General features: G+C 43.4%; 2 protein-coding genes across 2 annotated transcripts; one reads left to right on the top strand and one right to left on the bottom strand.

Annotated features, from left to right (window-relative positions):
* The first annotated feature begins 129 nt into the window (after window positions 1-129).
* On the top strand, window positions 130-6,490 carry LOC143322172 (methionine aminopeptidase 2-like). Its single transcript, XM_076733164.1, has 11 exons — window positions 130-304; window positions 1,112-1,225; window positions 1,436-1,498; window positions 2,187-2,289; window positions 2,607-2,768; window positions 3,047-3,228; window positions 3,469-3,563; window positions 4,137-4,233; window positions 4,325-4,428; window positions 5,553-5,668; window positions 5,767-6,490. Exons 1-11 carry the CDS (start codon window positions 130-132, stop codon window positions 6,017-6,019), a joined length of 1,464 nt encoding a protein of 487 aa, XP_076589279.1. The 3' UTR covers window positions 6,020-6,490.
* Window positions 6,491-6,683: 193 nt separating this feature from the next.
* LOC143322239 (netrin-4-like) lies at window positions 6,684-17,017 on the bottom strand. The gene is made up of 10 exons (XM_076733294.1): window positions 16,768-17,017; window positions 16,003-16,559; window positions 13,019-13,291; window positions 11,925-12,051; window positions 11,485-11,673; window positions 10,512-10,719; window positions 10,259-10,371; window positions 10,047-10,115; window positions 8,794-8,967; window positions 6,684-8,390 (listed from the first exon to the last, which is right to left on the bottom strand). The coding sequence occupies exons 1-10, from the start codon at window positions 16,826-16,828 to the stop codon at window positions 8,248-8,250; spliced, it is 1,914 nt and encodes a 637-aa protein (XP_076589409.1). The 5' UTR covers window positions 16,829-17,017; the 3' UTR covers window positions 6,684-8,247.
* Between the last annotated feature and the right edge of the window lie 6,167 nt (window positions 17,018-23,184).

Below are 23,184 nucleotides of genomic sequence, written 5' to 3'. Positions count from 1 at the left end.
GGACAGAAGAGGATCGTCTTCCTCTACTCGGGTCAAGTTGTTGCACAGAGATTGTCTAATAGCTCATTATTGGCTCAGCTTCCTCCAGCACACTTTTCTGCTTTGACCACTGGAGGCTCCCAGCAGCTTATGCGTCACTTCATCTCTCAGTCGCTGATCATGGCGGAGCTACAGCTACAGCATGAAGTGGAGCCTCAACTTCTCAATGGGGACGACTTGAACGAGGAAAGAGAAGATGCAGATGCTTCGGAATCAGTCAAGAAAAAGAGAAGAAAGAAGAAGAGGAAAAAGACCGCCGCACCAGGTAAGAGGCATCACTTTGCGGGTCGAGAATCGTTGGGAAAATAGCGCAAAATTGTCTCCTCTGGTGCCACTCGCTATAGAGCACGAGCGTCAGATATGCGGGACAGGAGACTTTTCAACCTGTCAGACGGTCTTCTGTCCAGCTGTCCCAACTCTGAGCGGCTGCTGCTAGAGCTGAGGGCGCTCATCTGGAAACGGGACAATCTCTGAGAAACGCAATTTAACATCAGAACTGATTGAAAGCTGTCATTTGAAGATATGGTTGGAATAAAATGTAATTTTACCCCAGATTAAATATGTTCTATCCAATAAATCCTCCTAAGCTGCATGAAATTATGTAATAGAAGTATCCACAGTTTTAGTGCAATAGGATGACAACCACTCTTATGCAAAGCAGCATGATGGTAATTACAGCCTTACTGCCTCATAATGTGGAAAAATCAAATCTCAAAAAGCCCTGGACGCTGAACCTGCCATAAGTCAAGTGTGGTCCACACAGCTCTGGCTTTGAAGGGCTAAATGTCATAATGCTGCATGGTACATATGCCCTTGAGGATATTGACTCCCAAGGTATTGAAAGAATTTATGCACAGACCCTGCCAAGTTGAGCTCGTAGTGGATGCACTTTCTTGAGATGACTCTGAACCACAAATAATTTACTCACTCTGTGTGTGTGTGTGTGTGTGTGTGTGTGTGTGTGTGTGTGTGTGTGTGTGTCTGTGCATGCTCATGCATGTGTATGCACACCATTGGTGCATGCGTGCGTGTTCACCTGCACATGCATGCACGAGGGTGTGTGACTTTGCAGCAGGGACAAATGAGGCTGAGGGGGATGGAGAAGCCGGAGGTGTTGGTGATGTGACGAAACAGTTGGAGCAGCAAACACTGGAGGACAAAGAGAGGGAGGAGGATGGAGAAGAAGGTAACTCCTCACCACCACCATCATCATCATCATCTGCAGTGGAGGATTGTGTTGAACTTTAGGGTCCTGAAAGTGCACAGTAAAATTCAGCTGCTCACATCTGCAATGTGATATCTGATTTTCAGTAGCACACTGGGAATTGTGCCCAAGCCTCCTGTCGATATCTCTCACTTTACAAAACTGTATTGAAACTAATGATGCTTTCAACAGATGGGGATGAGGGAGAGAACTCAGCTGGAAAAAAGAAGAAGAAGAAGAAAAAGAAGAAAGGATGTAAGGCATTTTTTTTTCCTGAGTGCAGCAACCGCATCTCTACAGTCTACAACAGATTGCTCTGTTTGAATTAAATTCACATTTACTCCGTTCAGAATGTGAACTGAAGCAGCTGCAACTCACATCACTGTGACAGAATATTTATAGTCAGAGAGGCGCAGCAGGTTTTATAGACGGACAGAATAGCGCGGTGAGATGTACATCCTGACTGGGCTGCATCAGAATCACTTTGAATCATTTGTTAAATACAACAGGTGCACAAAAGCAGTTTGACTTGGTTAATTAGTGTGATGAGAGTTACATAATGCAGCACTGACGGGGGAGTTGTAGGACAAAATGCGACAGGACCCTACATGTCGAGCAGACAGGACAAAATTAATGACAGCATAAACACACAATGCCAGTGTTACAGTGTGGAGCGAGCGATCCTTGATAATATGCTGTATATATATGATTATAACCCACTATAAGTGCTGTTATATTTTATATTACCACAGATATTACTGCCATCTTAATTTAGTGGATTTCTTTCTCTCATGAGTCTCTTACTTGAATTAGATCTGTAAGTCAGGAACTGCACTACACTCTCGAGCTGAGTAGGAATATGAATGTCATGAACATGGAGAGGATAACTTATGTTTTCTTTTCTCTCTCCTGCTGCTTTCCTCTGCTTCTATCTGGGCCACAGTGAAGGGACAGACTGACCCTCCCTCAATCCCTATTTGTGAGCTCTATCCCAGCGGAGACTTTCCAAAGGGAGAGGAGTGTGAATATCCACCATCGAAAGACGGGTGTGTGACCTCCACATCGTCCCTCACACTCAGCAGTAGTCCTCCACTGTGCGACATGCCTAGTTTTTCTCTAAATCTATCTGCTTTGTGCTGTATTCATATTGGACATCATAATGAGGTGGAATGTTTAGTGTTTAGTGTGGTTTAATTTCCTCTTCAGAAGCACATAAATCATTTTTTCTATATTTGGCCTCAGATGAAAAGTATCAACACTACTTTCACCTGTGCACAGTGTCATATCCTCATTACAAATATGTGTATAATGAGAAAATAATGAGTGCCTTCTCTCTGTGGTGTGCCTGTCTACCTCCCGCCAGGCGCAGTGCAGCGTGGCGGACCACCAGCGAGGAGAAGCGGGCTCTGGACAGGGCCAACGAGGAGATGTGGAGTGATTTCAGGCAGGCGGCCGAGGCCCATCGGCAGGTCCGCTCATATGTCAGGAGCTGGATCAAACCAGGGATGACCATGATTGACATCTGGTGAGACATGCACTGAAATATTGTCTTTGAGCCCCTTTTAATGGACTTTAATCTTGGCTGCTCATACCTGCCAGGACTCATTTGAACCAGAAAGTGATGTGAAATTGATATAAGCACTTCTTTGTGCCAGCCTGCAAGAAACAGTTTTAAGATGATCAAAGAAAGCAGGAGAACTGCTTCGTGGTCTCAGCCTCTTGTGGATGCATTATCTGCCCTGACAACAGTCTCATTGTTCCTGTCATCCATTGTCCCTTTGTGCTGCTCTCTGTTTCTGGCAGTGAGAAGCTGGAGGACTGCTCCAGGAGGCTCATCAAAGAAAATGGGTTAAAGGCTGGCCTGGCCTTCCCGACCGGCTGCTCAATCAACCACTGTGCTGCCCACTACACCCCAAACGCAGGAGACCCCACCGTGCTGCGCTACGACGACATCTGCAAAATTGACTTCGGAACGCACATCAACGGCAAGAGCTCGCTAATAACTTTTTAAGTGCTTTTGGAGTTATGCTGTGCCATTTCACACTTGGCATTTATTATGACATGGTAAAATGATGATTACATTATAATTCTCACTGCCAGAAATACACTGGTCTCACAAGTTAATTAACTGCCATTTTTTTAGATTAACACATGCTGCATATTCCTGCAAAATGATCACCTCATAGAAAGTTTTGAATGAATAACCAAACGTTATGGTCTTTCAGGTCGAATAATAGACTGTGCCTTCACCGTCACTTTCAATCCAAAGTTTGACAGGCTGCTGGAGGCTGTGAAAGATGCAACTAACACTGGCATTAAGGTAATACAGCTCTACCCATCATGCATGGTGCTTCACTGCGCTGCTGGTTACACTTTATGATACAACAAATCAGCAAGGGTCAGCATATTCAAAGCACATTTTCTTTAATATTCATATCTAAACTGCAATTTCCTACAATTAAGCCTGTAAAATAATAAAATGATTGAGAATTTGGCTCTACCTGGCTCTAATGTTGGACAAGCAGTGGCTATATGTGACTCAATGTGGTGCCAAAATGGTAATGATGTGGGGGCACACATATAGTACATTGTGTGGAAGTAATGATTAGGATAAGAAAAATGTCACAGCAGCTGAAACAAGTACAAGACCAGATGCATCGTAATAGATAATGTATTAATCTGCGGATCCTCTAGAATGGATAAGAAAAAAAAAAAAAACTCAGTAAATGCTCAGGAGTTTGTGTACTTTGCTGCAAAGCCTATAAATAAGACACATCACAGAAGGGCTGGTGAATTATTTCTTACTATCCAGACTGTTTGTGTGTGTGTGTGTGTGTTTGTGAGGAGTGTAATGCTGTGTACTGCTTGTGGTGTAAACACTTCTCTGTCCCAGTTTGCAGGCATTGATGTGCGCCTGTGTGATGTTGGTGAGACCATTCAGGAGGTCATGGAGTCTTACGAAGTGGAGATAGATGGGAAAACATATCAAGGTAATGTGAGGTCATTTATCATCTTTCCTTCCTGTGCAGGATCAGCGCTGCTTCCTGTTAATTCAACCTCCGTGTGCTGTTCTCTTTACAGTCAAGCCAATCAGGAATCTCAATGGCCACTCTATCGGACAGTACAGGATACACTCAGGGAAGACAGTCCCTATTGTGAAAGGCGGAGAGGCCACGAGGATGGAGGTTTGTGCAGCCGTGGATACAGCTTACTCAACTTCGAATATCATTTCATCTGAGCCAAATGTGGATGTGACTAGATTCTGCGGCACAAAACAACACTGCAGCCTCTTTTTACTGGAGTGTCTGAAATTAAACCTTTATTAGCTGCTTGACCTTGCGTATAAATAAACCCTTTTTAATTCTTAAGTGTAATTGGAAGAACATGTGGCTGGTTAGGGTTACGACAGGGTGTGGAGAAGTGTTCCAATTCACCGCTCTAACAGCTTCTTAGTCACCCTCGTCGGCACTTTAATTACTCCTTTAATGGAATTACCAGCCACATCGAGTAGCAACACGTGTTCAAGCTCCAGCCCCTCATTTCACCGTGAGAGCGTTGAATTGTGGGCATCCAGAGTTCATTAACAGGCCGGTACTTCACCAAGGAGAAACATGGTTTTGAACTATCTTACATTTCCCAAGACTGCGCTGAGATCCATGCCTGCATCACACCCGCACAGCTGCAGCACATAACTGTATTTGGACAGAACTGAGCATTTTAATTGGCAAGTTGCTGCGTCAAGCTTTTTACCTGATGGCTCCAGGAGGGTGGGGTGGGGGTGCTGCTGATGTGGCAGCTTTGCATGTTGTATTTTTAGCTGAAGTGTGTTGGTGTAACAGGGCCATTACCCTCTTTGTGATCAGAGAGTGCACGGCTGGAGTGGCAGCTGGGTGTGCCACGGGGCTGCTAGCACTTTGACTGATTATCGGTGCAGTGAGAGAGGGTGTCGCAGTGTTATCAGCTAATACCACAGGGACTCCAACAACAGCCACGCGCTGATAGAGACACTAAACGCCAATGAAACCCAACCAATCAACTCGCACGAGGCGCTGCTCCAGAAAGGACACAACTGTCCTTAATAGACTACACATGAATATGTCAGCCGCTGGCATCTTGAGGGTTTTGTTAAATTTACTCAGTCCCCCTGGAGTGTTTTTGTCCTTTCAGTAACATCATACCCACTGAGTCCTGCATGAAAGGTGTGCACATGCACTTTGATATCATGACCTTCTCTTAGCTATACAAGACTTCCACATTTTACATCAACAACCAAATAAAGAGTTTTTACCTTTTTTTTGTTGCCTCTCAGGAAGGTGAAGCTTACGCCATTGAGACATTTGGCAGCACAGGAAGAGGTGCAGTCCACGATGACATGGAGTGCTCACATTACATGAAAAACTTCAACGTTGGACACGTACCAATAAGGTTGGTTCTGCAGAAAATATAATTTTTATAGGTTAATTGGATAGATCATATCTGCATGTTAGTTTCCAAGTTATCTCACTGTCGACTCTGTGCGGCAGACTTCCAAGGGCTAAACATCTGCTGAATGTGATCAATGAGAACTTTGGGACCTTGGCTTTCTGCCGCCGCTGGCTGGACCGCCTGGGCGAGAGCAAGTACCTGATGGCATTGAAGAATCTGTGTGACCTCGGCATCATAGACCCATACCCACCTCTCTGCGACATCAAGGGCAGCTACACCGCCCAGTACGAGCACACCATCCTACTCAGGCCCACCTACAAGGAGGTCGTGAGCCGGGGAGACGACTACTGAGCATGCGCCAAGAACTCGAGATGAACCAGGAGGAGCTCTGAGACAACAAACCTCTGCAGACTGATAGCAATTATGCAATATTTCTCTGACCTAAATTTCCACTGCTTGAGTACCTTTAGGTTATTATTCTAGCAAGAGCATAAGACTTGTGTCATGGCAGTAGCTTACTAGTGCTTTTTTTTCTCCAAAGGATTGAACAAATAGACAAAGGGCACATCTTCAAAAAAAAATGTAGTGTTATCATTTTAGTCATATCTTCATGTGCTGCTTTTAGGAAATATGCAAAAAAAAAAATAATAATCATGCAAAAAAGGTTTTGGCAAAGAACTCGCCTAACAATGCTATGCTTCATTGCCTTGTTAAGACCTTGAGAGGAAAAAACAACTGCTATGAAATATTTATATTTCTACATTTCTTTGCTCTATTTTAATTTGAGGCAGTTTTCTAAGAAATAAATTGTTATAAATCTTGCATTGATTACTGCGTAAATATTTAAGAGCTCGGCGTACATTACCAATAACTGATGATTTAAAGGTGTATTTCTCTCTTTTATCCAAAGGAGGGCGGCACTAAAGCATGGGTCAAACATGAGTCAGTCACCTCTGCTGGTGAAGGTGTTACAGTAAGCTAGTCATAGATTTGTGCTTGTGCACCATGTAATGAAATAGACTTTTCCCAGAGCCATTAAGAATGAGCACACTGACATGGAGTTTATGCTGTTTAGATGAAAAAAGAACATATAGGACACTCAGAAACAGCTTTACAAATATCACATTGACAGCAGAGTACATTCACGTACCCTAAATCACCACTTTGTCCTTTACAAGAAAATCCAGCCCATTTTCTCTTATTTTGGTAAAGTCTTTGGGACAAGGACATGGGTGGTGATGTCATGGTTGAGGAATGCATCATGTCTCCTCACAGTTTGTCCTTCTCCTTAGAGACAGCGGACCAAGACTATTCTTAACTGGACCTGGCTCAAAAATTGCCTGTGGACTCGGGATGTGATACACTGTGATGTCAATGAATACCCAGGCTTTTAATACATATTTATTTTGGGGCAGCAGGAGTCACAGGCCAAAAAGAAACGCATATGACAGTGTGTGCTCTCTTTCTGCCACACACACACACACACACACACACACACACACACACACACACACACAGAGGCTCCCACTGGGTCGGGTTCAGAGAGGCCCTCTCAAGTGAATCCTCCTCATATGGAAGCAGGCCGTACGAGGATGGCAGAAAATCCTCACAGAATCAAGTCTGACTTAAACAACCCGACAATGATCCACTCCTGTAACTGAAGCAGCCGTAGGAGCAAACTCAGTCCTGAGTGTTTTAGCCCATCGCATGTACTCCAGACCGGAGAAGGTGGAGCGGAGTGTGTTTTGCTCTTGTCAGACAGCAGGCGGGTGAGGGTGCCGGAGCAGAGCAGAGCTGTTCAGATTAGGCCGTCTGATACCTTTAATGTTTTTTTTCATCCTCTCCCCTCATCCAGGAGTTACTTGTTCTGACCTGCACAGTCCCAGTCTCCCCCGCCAAGGACATCAAGCGTACACACACATCCACACTCACACACACACACACTCACGCATTCTGATGTTGACTTATTCGTGATTTATCGCCAATATCTGTGAGACGACAAGGATAATTCAGTGTGCACCTTTGCGAGATTTCAAAGTAAACAGCTCTCAATGAAATTGATACAGTAGGACGTGACTGTGTTTTAGCTGACAGCATCTTTGGCCAGGAAATAAAGTACAACTGTGTATTTAACATGCATTCCTGATTGTTTTACAACCTGGAAAGAATTATGAGCTGAGCTGATATCATACAGTAGCACAGGAATGAAATACCAACATCAACTTTGTCCGCATGAAAGTCTTGACGGTCTGCTTTGTTCTCTTTGATTCTGAAGTGACTGTAGTTCTGGTGAGGTATCTGCTTACAGTACCTGCTCATTTCTGCCACAGGGTAACAACAACCACAGCAGTGCAGTGTTGCAGCTGTTTCTTGAGGCTGTGGACTCCACTTTGGAAACAGAAGAAAGAGTGAAACCCCTGAAGCAGCCACAGGGTTTTGCTTTCATATTCGCGTCCAAGCAAAATGCCTAATTCAGTCTCTTGGTTCATTTTGCACACTCCGTCACTCATCCTGCAAGTCATCCTCGTGTCACAGATGACCCTCCACCTCTCCATCCCTCTGCAGTTCTTGGTGATTCTCTACCAGCGGCCACAGTCTTTTCTGAGGATGTGGAGGACTTTGCGTCCCAGGCTCGGCTTCCATGATTTAACCAGGCTCTTGGTGTTGACCATCAGCCGTCCAGTCTTCCAGTCTTCATGACCAGCGACCACATACTCGGAGCCTGGAGAAGAGAGAGCAGAACATAAACTGAGAATGTCACTAAAATACACAGAAGAGGAAGAAAAATCCCCTTATGTAAAAAGAGCATGCAAGATTATATAACTATAACCAAGCAGTTAAATACTGTGCTACTATGGCTGGCTTGGATGAATGTTGCCAGGAGTGATTATTGTGAAAGTGTTAGATGTAAAATAGTCTCATAACAGAGAGGTGGCTGTAATCTTTAAGCTGTAAATGGCTATTCTAAATGTGCGATGCTCGGGCATTGGCACCAGTTCAAAGCCTCCTCTATAGAGCCTCGATTCAGCACAAAGCTGGCACGTTGTCTGCACAAGAATTGGTTAATTAATAAGCTTCTGCATAGTGAGCAATAAAGTCAGTCGCTGGAAGCGGCTGCAGCTGACCTGGGTTGAGGATGGGACAGGTACAGCCTTGGGTGGTCCAGGACTCTGGGTAAAGAGTGACGCTGCCCCTCTGGATCTTCATCTGCGGGTTCTGGTGCAAGACCTTCCTGACCTTGACCTCCACCTCTGCATGGGACCCTCTATCATGAGCTGACATCACTCTCACCACCAGCACTGCCAAAGCAACACAAACAGTCATTCCACAAATCAGCAGCCTACCAACCACTGCACTGACTTTCCTCGTCTTAAGCATTCAATCTTTTACATCCTCTTTTTTTTGTTGTTTTTTTAATTTCTCGGGGTTAATGGGGAACTTTTACACATCCAAATCATTTTACTAGTACAAGGAGACCTATCAAGCCCCTGAAAAGAGTTTTATAATGTCTTCTGTGGTATTAGAGGAGCTTTTCAAGTCTTGGAAAATAACCAGAGTGTTGTCCTTGGGATTTCTTTTCTTGGCTTGGGTTTTGGAAACTGAAAATGTTTGACAGACAGCCTTCATTATGGGGTCGTGCAATTTAAAAGATGTTTGCTTTTACAAGGCAGGGAGAGCCTAATGAAAAGATGCTATCGAGCTGCACAATCCAGTGCTGATTCATGGACTAAAAGTCAGGTATTTTGGCCTCTGCTGCCTCCATTTTTACCATTACTTTTCTCCCAGCTCCAAGAAAATGCAATACTAAATTTCAGGAGTACTAGTAGTGGTGTGGAGCTTTTTTGTTTGTTTGTTTTTTGTCAGTGGGTCTTTGCTTTGTTTGTTCTGGTCCATGTGCATGACGATGGGGTGCTGATGTACATTACTGCCCATGGTTTCACACTATTCCACTAATCTGCAGGTGGCGGTAATGGGACAGAAACACAATAAAGTGCCAACAAATGCAGGGAAGAAGACTGCTGGCAAGTAAACATGGTGTAAACAATGCAGGTTTGAGAACTTTCCAATATTGGGAGCTGCAAATGTTTTGTGTGGAACAAAATGCATTCAACACAACGGACTGGCCTCAAGGATACACAATGTGTTCGGGTAACACTGAGCGCCAACAGAAGCTTTGTTCACATGAAAAATCTACAAGCACCTTTAAGGAATCACTACACAAGAAATCAAGTGGAACAACCAGGGGCATTTTTCAACATTCAGAAATGTATTATGGACAGATCCGATGGCTTTTAACAGCTACAGACTCCATTATGTTGTTGAATCTCCTCGCCCTCACACAATACTGAATCAGTTCCCTCCTTCAAACAGCACTTACCATAGTCGTACTCTGCAGCACAGAAGAGTTTAGGGCTGCCAAGGGTTACTTCTACACACTCACATTTCTCTAGAAGAATAAAACCGGATTAATATGATTCATATAGATCACTCAATCATGATGTGTAGATTTCAAGATCAAAACAGCTGCATTTCATCCAAATGGCTTAATGCGTGTGCAGTGTATTTAGTGTGATATGACCTGTGACTCACCAGAGTGGTGCAGTGCAGAGAAAAGCTCCTCTGCCCTAAAGAGTGCCGTCTCACTATTATTGCTGCTGTGTCCCATGTGGCCAGTGGCTGTATAGAAGACCTCCACATCTGAGCTGTGCCGCAGAGGTAAAACCAGTCAGAGGCAGAGCTCCACTCAGTGTTAATCATCCAGAATGCACTCTAACTCTACACCATATGTCACTGTATCCAAATACGAACACATATACATATGAGATTAAGTTTCAGCTCTCACCCAGAAATGCAGTCGCCTGTGTAGGGGTCACAGTCCCCTGTACAGTCACACGGACGGCAGCCGTATTCATGAAGCCCCCAGTATCCCAGCATGCAGCTGTCACAGCGGGGGCCCCCGACACCAGGCTTACAAGTGCACTCCCCACTGCTAGGGTCGCAGAGAGGGCTACCCCGTGAGAGGACTGAGCCTACAGGGTGGCAGGAGCAGGCTGCAGAGGAGACGGGTGACAGAACAAGAGGAGTGCATGTTAACATTTCTGTTTGGAAGTCAAAAGACGTGGCTCCTTTTCTGGCACAGACCTAGCAGCACTCAGCGTGCATTATGAGCCTGCGCGTAGTCAAAGGACAAACACGCTCGCAGAAGCACAAACAAACATATTTAGAGAGTACACAGTGAACTCCCAAGGCGACATAAAAGTTAAATGTATTTCATCATCGTCCTATAACAAGCGACAAGCTGGGAGTATGTACTCAACATGCTTTAAGCAGCTGCAGCAAAAACAAACAGTATATCATTCCCTCTCTGCGCTGTCAGACCTGCTGCCTGATGGTCGCTTGTGATGACAGACTGGTTTTTGTTACACTTGCTTCATCTGTTTCCAAAAACGGCATGTTTGTTCTTAAAAAATGCTGCAGCGTGCCTGGCGGGGGGAAAGGGCAAGAATGGGAAAAATGTGCTCGCATTGGTCCATGGGAAATTCCTCCATTGTTTGCAATTACAGTGCGGCCTCTGTAATTCCAAGGAGTGGAGTAGAGTCATCTTACTGTCTCATCACTAGCAAGGCACTGACTCAGAAAGAGTCAAAAGAGATCAATCGGCTTTAATCTGAAGGGTGAAAAGAAAAATCAAATCTCCATTACTGTCCTCAAAATATCAAAGGCTTCCCTTCTTAATTGGCTGGCATTCATCCAGGCAGAATTACTGTGTGGGGAAAAGAAAAGGAGCTACACTCTGAAGAGTTCAAAGGCCTTACGTTTGCAGGAGTCCGGGGCGGTTTTAGGTCGGCCGGGGTCTCTGAAGAAGCCCCTCTTGCAGATCTGGCAGTGGCGGCCCTCTGTGTTGTGGTGGCAGTCGTCACACACGCCGCCACTCCGCCGTCCTGTTGCGAGCCACAATCCACGACTGAAGTGACAGCTCGTGGCATGACCGTTACACTTGCACTCTGGGTTTAGGTGGACACAATCGAAACAGACTGATAGGTTTTTCTTTTGCCCAGCTGAACTTTCAAAGCCCCGCTGATTGCAGTGACGACTCTTACAGCCGCTGACATGAAAAGAGGGGCTGCTCTTTTATTCATCATGCATGAGATTCTGAAAGGTTACATGTGATTTATGAGACGAAATCCATTTGCAAGATAAGTCTACATGCTGTGTGTCCTACAAGTGCATTTGACTCTCTTGCCCCATCACTCACTCTGGCACTCATGCGGCGTCCCTGTGATGCCGTTGGCAGCCTGCCAAGGTTGGTCATTGTAGAGAGGTGCACAGCGCTCGCAGTGGTCACCGGCTGTGTTGTGTCTGCACACACACTTGCCGTGAACCTGCCAGGCAAACAACACAGAAAGAAAATGATTTGAAATTCGTTGTATCTGCATGCTTTTAATTGTTGGCTGAATTTATTTTAAAGATTGCTTAAAGAAACGTGACCAAGTAGTTAGTAAGTACTGCAACATACTGTGTTATATTGTTCTTGAAGTGTCAGTTGGTGTGTCAGAGGTGTTTATCACCCTGGGCAGGTTGGATGTTTAACCACGCCTGTCATCACAAAGCCTGTCATCAGCCTATTGCTGTATATAAAGGGTGTGGTGACCATTTTCAAACATTTTAGCCTGATGAAGATCCGACTGGGATCAAAACATTATCCACTTAAATAAATTTGTGGTTTGTAGTCACTGTGTGGGCGTTACTCTTTTCATTGACGCTGATTTCTAGCAGCCTTATGACTAAATGTGATGTGCGTAATACTTCTTAAGTATTGCAGCATACCGACATCTACATGCACAATGGCAGTGGTTGCACATTGTGCAGCTTATTACTGCCTGGGTAACATGTCTACACCCCCTTAAAGCATGTTGGAATTAAACAAGTGCTTCTATTCTCCATTTACAGTAAAGAGAATAACATGACAGAGCCTATGGGTTGTTAAAGCATTAGGCTGAATACCATAATTAAGGTTTTCCACATCCTTAAGTCCCTGTAATGGTAGGTAAAGCTGCGGCCTAATATCCAGTCTTCACTGCAGCCTTCAGATTCAGCAGCACATACCAGTGCACAGCTGAGTATTAAGGGAGTGGTGGGAACAAAACCCCAAACTATCTACTCCCAATCTTACCACATATAATAAATAAAAACAGAGACAAAATGAAGCCATAGGCGGTCTTTAGCTTGACACAACATCTCAGCAAGTTTTCACAACAGAGCAAACTGTGCAAGAGCTTTACCTTGAATATACACCGCCTGCACCTGCAAGCTGTGTATGTTCACACAATCCAGCTCAAAATGGCTCACCATGCTGCTGGTCTTCTGTTGGCTGGGCTGGTAGCCGCTGGCTGGGACACACTGGTCAGCATGCCCATTGCAAAGGCAACTGCCTTTGACAATAAAATCATAGATGGCATAATGGTCTGTGGGGAGGACAGCGGCACCAGGATGTTTGGCCTGGCAGGGACACGGCTGGCGCTGCAGCAGGCGAACTCTCAAGTTGGTGATCATGAGCTGGTCCTGGGCGGCTGGTCCATAGGGATCCACTGAGTCCCATGGCGACAAGGCTCGATAGATGACCTGGAGATTGAAGCAGACCAGAAATACAAGGAAATCTCTCAGAATCTGTGTTGTTCCACATGCACAAGCCTTTCTAACAAGTGAAAACAACTGACAGACCATGACCAAAACAAAAATCATGTCCGTTTCTCTTTTTTCTTGTTCTGCTAAATAAAAACCAGGCATCTGTTTTGCCTTTCATGCTCCTCAAATAGCTGCTATTCGCGGAAAATCAAACCAGCTCCAAGATAAACATGGACAAATGGCTACGTTCTCCTTCATTAAGCTGTGTTGCATGTTGATCTGTCAGATACATCCTCTGTGTCTGCATATGGAAATGTGCATAGATACTAAAAAATAATACAATAAGGATATAAAGTTCTAGACCCAAAACTATATTAATCTGGACAAACGTTATCTTCAATACATTCTCTTTTATTTTTCACCAAAATCTCATTGCAGTTCTGTGTATCAGTGCCAAAATTTCCTTTTTCAAAACCTAATAACTTTTTTGAATTTAACTGAATCGAATTAAAATTAACTGAACTGTGACATCCAATAGTTTTAAATCATTACCTCCCACAGCCTTACTAAAATGAATAAAGTTCCCACATGCCATTTTAACTTTATATTCTACAATCCATTTTAAATACCTTGCATCGTGTCTCTCTTTAATGCTGTGTCATAATGAATATATTCTGTACTATGACATCATGTGGTTAGCGATACAGTACAGATGTAAACAACAAGATCTATTGTGTAATCATTGCACACGACAAATAAGCTAATTCTGATTTATAATTTAAAAAATTCGCTTGTGGTGATCGCATGTATACTTTAGCTCATTACTGCTGGCAGCTAGTTTAAACTAAGTATATGATGTCTGCAGTATTACATTATCACTGGAACTATTTACATTTTCACACAAGGTTTTGGGGATGTCTTTGCATGTCGAGCAACAGAGACACTAATTATGAAGGGTGAGGGGCTTACGCAAGAGAGCTGACTTACTGTAGCGAGACACATACTTGTTGCAAATACACTGCAATTATGAGATCAGTCAAAGCCATATATTCATTCAGACGTTTAACCAGAACCTCCCAACGTGGTCTGAGGCCCTTTGGAGCAAAACAAACCTTTCCAAGCCAGTGAGAGTCTCTCTTTTACACCATCAGCCTGAATGAACAATGTGCTCATGAATTAACCATGGCTGCTTATCTGGCTCAGACCTCCCTGATGATACAGCAGGTCCAAAAAATGCTTTGAGGGAACATCAGAGGTAAAAGTGAACATTGATATTCTAGCCGTGCATGTCAAAGCTGTTTGCGGGCTTAGAAGGCCAACCTGACAAAAAAGGTCTCCCACAGCTCATCAGAGGAGATCAGCTTACAAAGCTTGGTCAACTGTTTGTTCGGTGGTTTGTGTGATATCAGCTTGTAGCGCATCCCGGTGCCAATAAATGGACAACAAGAGCAGAGCAGATGGTGAGTGTTATTGCTGTGAAGTGCGGGGGGAATGTCTAGAAGCGTGTTTTGATGTGGTCACTCTCAGATCTCAGACATAAAATCACAATCCAATACTGAAGGCTGAGCATCTCGACCTCCTCACACCTCAAAGATTATCATACAAGTGTATTTATAATAGAGTTAAAGAGGCTGCATGGTAATTCTATATTAATGTCCACAAGCTCTCCGTGGAATCATGTTGAGACAACACATCATTGATTTTCCAATACCTGTTGGGATTTAGCTCATTTTAATCAATAAGCTGTCAGTGTTCTTGTGTTATAGATGTGAAGAGTTTTATCTGGTGTGATGCATAACAGCAGAACACAGCTCTTTGCACTGAATGTCATCTTTACCATTTTATAGGTGATATTCTTCATGCGTGTTTGCAATAACTTTGTCATTCTGGTTGTACAGATTGGAATTTTACAACTTTAGTCTATTTTGTAAAGCATGTATAAAAGTTTCTTCCTTTTTTCCCTCAAAGTTTTTTTGGAGTTCTTCCTGATCTGAATGGAGGGTGCTTTCTGCTGCACAGATTGTGAAATTGTAAAATTTGTGATTGTGGCACTGCGATATATAATCAAAATTGGCTTGCTTTCACTATATTTCTTGCATTTTCCATATCAAGATATATATAAATATATATCAGTATCAGAAAAATATACAACTAATCTCAATTTCAGTCACATTGCAGAGCCCTAAAGGATATTAACATAACATTCAGACACTTTAAGTGTACTGGTCTCTCACCTCTTTGATGTTTAATAACTTCATTTTGCCCTGGCAGGACTTCATAGTGTCAAGGGCATATTTATCTGAAAAGGTGTTACGCTTCATAATAACAGACAGAGTGATAATTTTTGGAGTTTAATTAACACCTACAGTGCTCAAAAGTCACCCCGGGGTGGATCGACGGGGGGGCGGCTGCTATCTCTACTATGAGGATTCCAACCCCAAACTGCACCCGCCCCTGCTTTCCTGCTCTACGTGCCTAAACTGCAAAATACACTTGAACTAGTGTCAGAAGTAGACAGAAAATCCATAATTGATGATGCCACCCTGCTCATGTTTGTTCTCTCGTTTCCAATAGAGTGGAGTTGCAGGGTAATACTGTTTTCCTGCAGAAGTTGTAAGTATTTTCATTTAACCCCCACCCGCACCCCTCTCATGCCACACTGTGAAAACCACATGCTCCCCCTTTTCTAGACCAGCCCCTGTACGCACCTCTCCTCTGGCGCAAGGGAAAGCTCCTGAATACTTCGAAGTGCAAGTTGCTCCACTCTCCCCAACTGGCGACCCCTCGACCAGGCCGAACACCTCCTCACAATCTCTGGCAAAGTACCTGAGGGCCTTCCATGTGCGCCCATGGTCTTGGGAGCGCTCCAGCACCATGGCACCGGGGCGCGGTGAGCGGAACACCAGGATGAGGTGGGTGAAGAGGAACTGCGTCTCCAGGTCGAGCTGGAGCGTCTCCTCCTCCACCCCCCCTGCAGACTGCCACCAAGTGTCAGGGTAGCGGAAAGAGGAGTCGCTCATGGCAGAGGGAGGGTGTGCCTGGCTGGGGATGGCAGAGTTGCACTTGCTGCATTTTGCTGCCGAGCAGGACTCCCTGATGCGGGGCGCAGCAGCCTGTTTGTAGAGGCAGTAAGGCTCCGAGGAGTTGGAGCCGCAGACCGACTGGGTGCTCAGTACTCTACCCTGGGCCAGATTGCCCATGCGGGGGTTGCAGGCTCGGCCGGAGCAGCGGCTCTCCGCAGCTGGACCTTTGGGTTTAGACGTTTCTGGTGAGAAAAATGTTTTTGGTTTAGTACAATATGAATGAAGGTGAGGAAAAAAATGACTTTTTGTCACTGAACATATCAAGCCATTAGACATCCTGTTACCCTCTCTTGAAATGTGTCCACTTATGATGCTGTGAGGCATACTTTGTTTAATTCATTCACATCTTCACAAGTTGCGTGCGTAAAAGTCCCACAAGTCGAAACTCACCGGCTGAAAGGGGGGAGGATGCGCACACCGGGATAATGACAAGTAAAGTCCACAGTCTCATCCTGGAGGAGTTGTTGCTCTTCTACATGAAGTCACCTGTCTTATATTCCGCAAAAGCAGGAACGCGCACTCAGCGGCTTGGTCCGAGGATATCCAGACGTTAATAATCCAACATGTTCCTTTCTTTCACTATAAAACAACTACTGACAAACTGTCACGACGCAGAAGTGAAGAAACAGACAGGAAGATTATTTTCCGTCTGTCATGGAGTAGAAATGCTTCATTGGAATTAACTCGTATTATCTGAGAGCTCCGCAGTCTTTATCCTTAATGATTCCATCCCACGCACTTCAGTGTTCAACTTGTTGTGGAGAGTTCATTGACATTTAGGAATATGAAGAGGTTAGCAACGCCCTCGTCATGTCTTTTCCCAGACCCCTCCCACTCCGATCCCTAAAATCAGACTTTCCAAAAGCAGCAAAACCATCTCTGGCAGACTTTCTGGCATGCAAATGTTGATTAAAATAATTCCAATGTTATTCTACTTTCTCATATATTGTCTTCATTCATGAACAACCTCACACATAAGCCAATTTTTACTTGCCACAGACTAATAAGTGCATATTTTACCGTACAGCAGCATTATCATTTTTCTCTGCATTCCTACATAAGAGCCCTTAGCGAAAGAAGTTAGTTGTCATCAGATTTGGACTGGAAAAACACCAGTCTGCAACAATAAGTGAGACATTTAGATGGCCTCCACAAGCCACCCAGGCACTGGAGCGCTCACCGACAAGTGTGTCATTGTGTTGCATTCCTGCCACATATCACCACTTGTTTCTAACTGCCACTCATTCACCACGCTTTACCTGCCTCAGACACACAACAGCCCTGGACCTGAGGGGTCGCACAAGGCTTGACACCAATAATCATCCAGTTGCACACCATTTAAAAAAAAAAAAAACATAATAACCATGACATCATCTTATTGAGACAAAAAAGAGAGAGTTTTCAAGACAAAAATGGGTATGTGAAACTGCATGTATAGCTTTGCCTGTGGCTAACAAGATGTATCATAATCATTTGATGCCATGTAAAAGCTTAAAAGTGTGGAAAGTCTGAGAGAAGTGCAGCCTAACACAGGACAGGCTGGTGAGTGAAGATGAAAAGGGAGCAGTGTCATTAGTACATCATACCTGTGAAAACATGAGGTCAGGAGTAATCTGTTCTCACTGTGAATGTGACCTGTCACATGAATCATCCTCTCATATGTGTGCGTGCATATGTTAAAGGAGAAGAAGGGGGGTTCATGAGCATTCTCAGTCTCTTCCCTAAGGCATCGGGACGGATCAGGACATTCCTGGAATACTGCGACTCTCGTCACAGTGTTGGCCTCTTCGGTTTAAAGGGAACAGAGTTCATGTCCGTGTGTTTTTAGATTTTCATGGGTTATTTCGGTTGCCTCCAGATGATCGGCCGGGGCAAGGGGTGATGCACCTTGAGCTGTTCTCTTTGTACATCACTTGCATGTTTTTCGATCCTCAAATCCCAAGAGTCATCATGAAAAATGCTGCAGGAAGGATGTCTAATCTCGGCCAGTCTGTGGTGTATTCCCCTGGCAGGATGAGAGCGGCACACATCACAAACAAATTCCTTTACACTCGTTAACACCAGCTGTTCGTTGTTTCCTCTGTTACAAAACTTGAATTCTACCATTACAGGAATAGTTTGTCATTGTGGGAAATAAGCTTCTTCTCATTCTTGCCAAAAGTTACATCAGAAGGTCGACACCATTCTCATGTCTGTGTGGTAAACATGAAGCTATAGCCAGCGACTGGTTAGCTTAGCTTAGCACAAAGACTGGAAACTGGTGGAAACAGTTAGCCTGATTCTGTCTGAAAATAACAAAACGTGTCAAACTGTTTCACAGCTAGGTGCAGTCACTTCCAGGAGACAAGACATTGTAGTGAGGTTGAGCTGAGACTCCAGGAGGCCACTACACCCAGCAAAGAAATAGTCCTGCTTATAATAACCCCCCTTACACTTCAGGTTTTTGTATGGATTAAACAACCGAGATACATGTGTTAATAAGTGATGAGATGTTTATGTTAAGACAAGGTCAAACTCGCTGTTTCCAGACTTTGTGCTAAGCTATGTTAACTGGCTGCTGGCTCTAGCTTTATACTTGCAATCCTCTCATCAGACTCTGAAACTTGTCCTTTAAGAGAAAAACACAGTTCTCTCATTCTCTTATAAAAGCTGGCTCACACCTCACTAACCACTAATTGTTGAATGATTTTGTGATACAACCACAGGCAAAGACCCACAGATCCATGTGAGAATACTGCAGATAAGAGCAGTTATGAATGTAACATCAGGCGTCAGAGTACAGTCAGAGGGGTTAATCCAATAACACATGAAACACTCCTCTCATGTTAAACGACCTCCCTGCCTGCCACAGTCTGGTGCTGGACCTCCACGGCCAGTGGCTCTGCAGTGGCCTCGTCATCTAATGGCCCAGTAAGATGACAGACGCGGGGCCTTTCCGCAGCCGCTGGCCCTGCTTTATTTCCAGACTGTAAAAGGATATGGCTCCCTCCCCCCTCATGCTGCTATGTCACCTAGTACCTCCAGCTCACTGAACCGTCTCAACCCTTGCAAGTAATCTGTCTACTCTCCTGTAAAAGCCAGACAAAAAGCTAGACATGCTTCAGGCAAGGAGGCTAGGTGCATTGCCCACAGGCTAGGCATTAAACACAAGGCTCTAAACACCCTCTGTCACTGCTTTCCTTTCTTTTTGCTTTGAGTTTTATGACGTTTATCACTGCTATCAGTCTGCTTACTCCTAGCCATAACATCGCCCTCATCCACATTTCATCAGATGGCTTAATCTGTAATGACAAAAAAAATGAAACAGGGTCTGCGCTATGTAAATATTAGTCCTTAAAAGCAACTCTTCCCATGATGTAACCCATTTGGCATGAATACTGTTAGTTATTCATATTATGCTACGACAGACTCATGATACTACTTAGCACAGCAAGGCTTCCCCTACCCCTCCAAGCACATTCCCCTCACCCCCTCAACCCTTTCCATCCAGACACTTCTGGAAGTTTATACTCTGTGTTTTACGTCACCTTTTGACACACTCTCTCATTGTACAGGAAGGACTCAACAGATGACTGAGCACAAACCTGATTTTTAGAGTAGGCTCAGAAACAGGGGAACTGTGGGAGCTTCACCTTCATAAAAGCGAGGCAGGCGGATGTGTCCCATTTTTAGTTTTTAGTGTTACGGGAGGGGAATGTGTAACTGTGTCATGTCATCTGCAACTTGGTATGCATAAAAGCCGAAAGGAACATTCAGTATCATTAAGAGAGGGAGAGGAAACAGTGACACTTTTTCACATCCAAACCATGAGTGTGAGTTCTTTTGTTTAGCATCTGACAGGTGATAGGAGAGTAGCAGCCAAACAGGCAGAAATTACGAATATTACAGAATTGCTTCTTTCATTCCAGCTGCAGTTGGGTTTCTTGGAAATGTATACATGACATTGTAGTTTTTTTTCTTTTTGATTTTGCTTGCTATCACCTGTGTAATCACTGGCACTATTGGTGGAGAGCACAGCCACGTTTTACATCACTAATAACTGCATATAGCTTTCATTTCATTGTTGCTTATTTTTGAAGTCTGAATGTTGTAGTCTGTGAATAGTCAAAACTACTAATGTGGACAACAAAGTTAAATTGGACTTTATGTCTTAAATGGAAGCTCTTCTCGCAGCCTTAAATGGTGATCCTCCTGGAAAACACAGAAATGAGTTCAGCAAAAGACATTTTTACTTACTATCTGTGATATTTTACACACAGCAGCAGCTCAATTAACATTAATTATGATACATATGGACCTATCATTTCCTGTCAGTACAAAATGAATCTCCAAAACAGAGCACTATGAAGATTACTACTCGGTGTATTCTTTCTAGTACAGCATATTGGTATGCAGTATAGGAATGGGAGAAATATGGTTGAGGCAATGTCAGTGTTATGAGTGTTTGATCTTCATTGTGTAAGGCTCATTAGGAAATGCCCATATAAGACAGCTGAAAGAAGCTGTTTTCCATTTGATGAGGTGCATAGCAAACCACTGAGGTTGTATGTACCTCTCTCAAAAAGCCAAGGTCACATGGGATGGCCCATGAGGACGTGACGGACACAGTGACCTTAGAAAGCAGATTGAAGATTTATGCCAGTTGTTAATCATGAAGATGCCTTTTGGCTCTTCCAAGCTTTGCTGACAGAAAATAGTCCATTACTAAGATAAAATTGCACCTACTCTGCCATATAATTGTAGCATTCACTGCTTTCAAACACAGTTAAATGAAGAAAATAGTGCAAAAAGACATAAAACATTTGAAAGCTGGTGCTAGATTGAGGATAATCATAATGTTTGTGCTGTGAAGCCGTCTATTAGAGGTTATGATTGATGGTAACATGTCTTGAGGATCCACCCTTCAAACTTATCCTGTGTTATGAGAAAGACTTGTCTGTTGCCTCACCAGTGTGACCCTGCTGTGGGCTCCGTGTCAGTCCCCGTGCTGCTGTAATGTACTGTATGCAGGAGCCATGACACATGTTACACATTACCCTGCTGTCTGACAGGTCAGAACAAGAAGAATACATCTTCATTTTGGATGAGTGGAGATGTACAGAGAGCAGCCTGACAGCAAGTCATATTTATCATTACAAGCCTTTAATAAACCACAGAGAAAGCAATTATTGTCGTCACTTTTCTGCTCAACTAACCGAACTTAACCCAATTATGAAAGAGGCACTGAGATGCTTCATTAAGCTAAAAGTGGCACAACCAAAATGTGAAGATACTCTGCTGCAAGTACACAAATACACAAGTGTTATCAGGGAAATACATATTAAGTATCAAAGATAAAAGTACTCATAATACCCTGCAATCCTTTACAGAATGTTATATTTTGTTTATGTATTTATTTAACTATTTTATCCATTGTTAATGTGTACTAATGCATCATAATTTATAAATTGGTGTTTTGTACTGTATGTAAAATCTGAACCTGCAAAGCAACAAGCAGCTCAAGTACAATATTCCTCTGAAATATTGCAGAGTAGAAGTAGAAAGTAACATTAAATAGAAATACTTGTGAAGTGAAGTGAAATTCACGCATGGTACCTTAAATTTGTATTCAAGTAGACCTGACTGTTGCAGTTTTGTGCAGCTTGTGCAGCTAGAGGCTGCGCTGCCAGAAGACACAGGTGTTTTACTGTCACTGATACCAATATCTGTTCAGATTGTACTTTCCCTCCCTTGTGAATGTACAATGGATTTAGTAAGCCTGACTGAGGGCTAATTCTGCAGGTTGCATATCCTTTGCTTGCCGCTGGCAGGTCACAATGTGTGGACCTGCAGTGTGTTTCAGTTTAAGAAGCCAGGGAATCAGGACCAAACTGACAGCTATCACATTATCAGCAGGCTGGAGGCTGATCTGACAATGTGATCATACCACACCTGAAAAATCCTCATTATGTGCAATCAGCATGGTAAACCCTTAATATCCTCATACTCAAACCCCAGACAAGCTCCTAAAGTGAAGCATATACTATATATTCATCATTGAATATACATCTTTACTCGCATGGCCAGTTTTCATCACAGTGGTAATAGTATGTGTTACATAGTGAAAATGAGTTTTTATTTGTAGGCTACATTGAATTTCATTATGAAGAAACTGTATGTCTTAGCCTGTAGTGCTGCAGGAGTGTTGACTCAAGGAGAATTTTTCATTTCTTAAAATGAGGAAATATTACCTCCTAGTGGTTAAAATTGGATTTAGTTCAACAGAAAAGTGATTTATTTAATTTTTAATGGCTAATTAGCAACAACATAAAAATATAGTGTACAGAAATGACATTATTCCTAATATAAACTGTTGGGGTTTTAGACGAATTAAAGAAAGTCATTCTCAAGCTCCTCAGTGCTCATCACACATAATTTGGTGTGATAACAGGAACATGAACCTGTGATGTTTATGTCTCAAGTCTACAAATAAACTATTCAGGAATACACTCAGCAGATATGATTAATTTATCTGCTTCTAGAAATGTTATCACTGTATCTGGTATATTGAGATCCTCAGTAAAACGTTTCTTTAGCGGCATTTCTCAGATTTATGATAAAAGATCAAATCGCAAGCCTGTTCTCCAGACATGTCCCATGTGTCTTGTTTTTATGTATGGAGTATACATCTTTCCCTTCAGGCACATCTCTTTTACTGCATTTTATCATCACACTGCCCAGAGAGAGAGAGCATAACATACTTTTGCAGCGATTAAGTAATTCTGCAGGTAAATGTGTAAAATGTAAATGCAAAAGCTCCCTAGTCTC

This window comes from Chaetodon auriga, chromosome 6, assembly GCF_051107435.1.
Source record: "Chaetodon auriga isolate fChaAug3 chromosome 6, fChaAug3.hap1, whole genome shotgun sequence".
Classification (NCBI taxonomy): Eukaryota; Metazoa; Chordata; class Actinopteri; order Chaetodontiformes; family Chaetodontidae; genus Chaetodon; species Chaetodon auriga.
Note: the sequence above shows the minus strand (reverse complement) of the source record. Positions and strands in the feature narration are given on the sequence as shown.

Bases quoted from the DNA above. Each gene is read 5' to 3' on its own strand.
- LOC143322239 (XM_076733294.1), bottom strand. From the start codon at position 16,828: ATGAGACTGTGGACTTTACTTGTCATTATCCCGGTGTGCGCATCCTCC. The intron at 10,720-11,484 runs GTAAGGCCTTTG...TCTCCTCTGCAG, and splicing joins CGCCCCGGACTCCTGCAAAC to CCTGCTCCTGCCACCCTGTA. The intron at 10,372-10,511 runs GTGAGAGCTGAA...TCTGCGGCACAG, and splicing joins ACAGGCGACTGCATTTCTGG to CTCAGATGTGGAGGTCTTCT.
- LOC143322172 (XM_076733164.1), top strand. From the start codon at position 130: ATGCGTCACTTCATCTCTCAGTCGCTGATCATGGCGGAGCTACAGCTA. The intron at 4,234-4,324 runs GTAATGTGAGGT...TTCTCTTTACAG, and splicing joins AGATGGGAAAACATATCAAG to TCAAGCCAATCAGGAATCTC. The intron at 4,429-5,552 runs GTTTGTGCAGCC...GTTGCCTCTCAG, and splicing joins GAGAGGCCACGAGGATGGAG to GAAGGTGAAGCTTACGCCAT.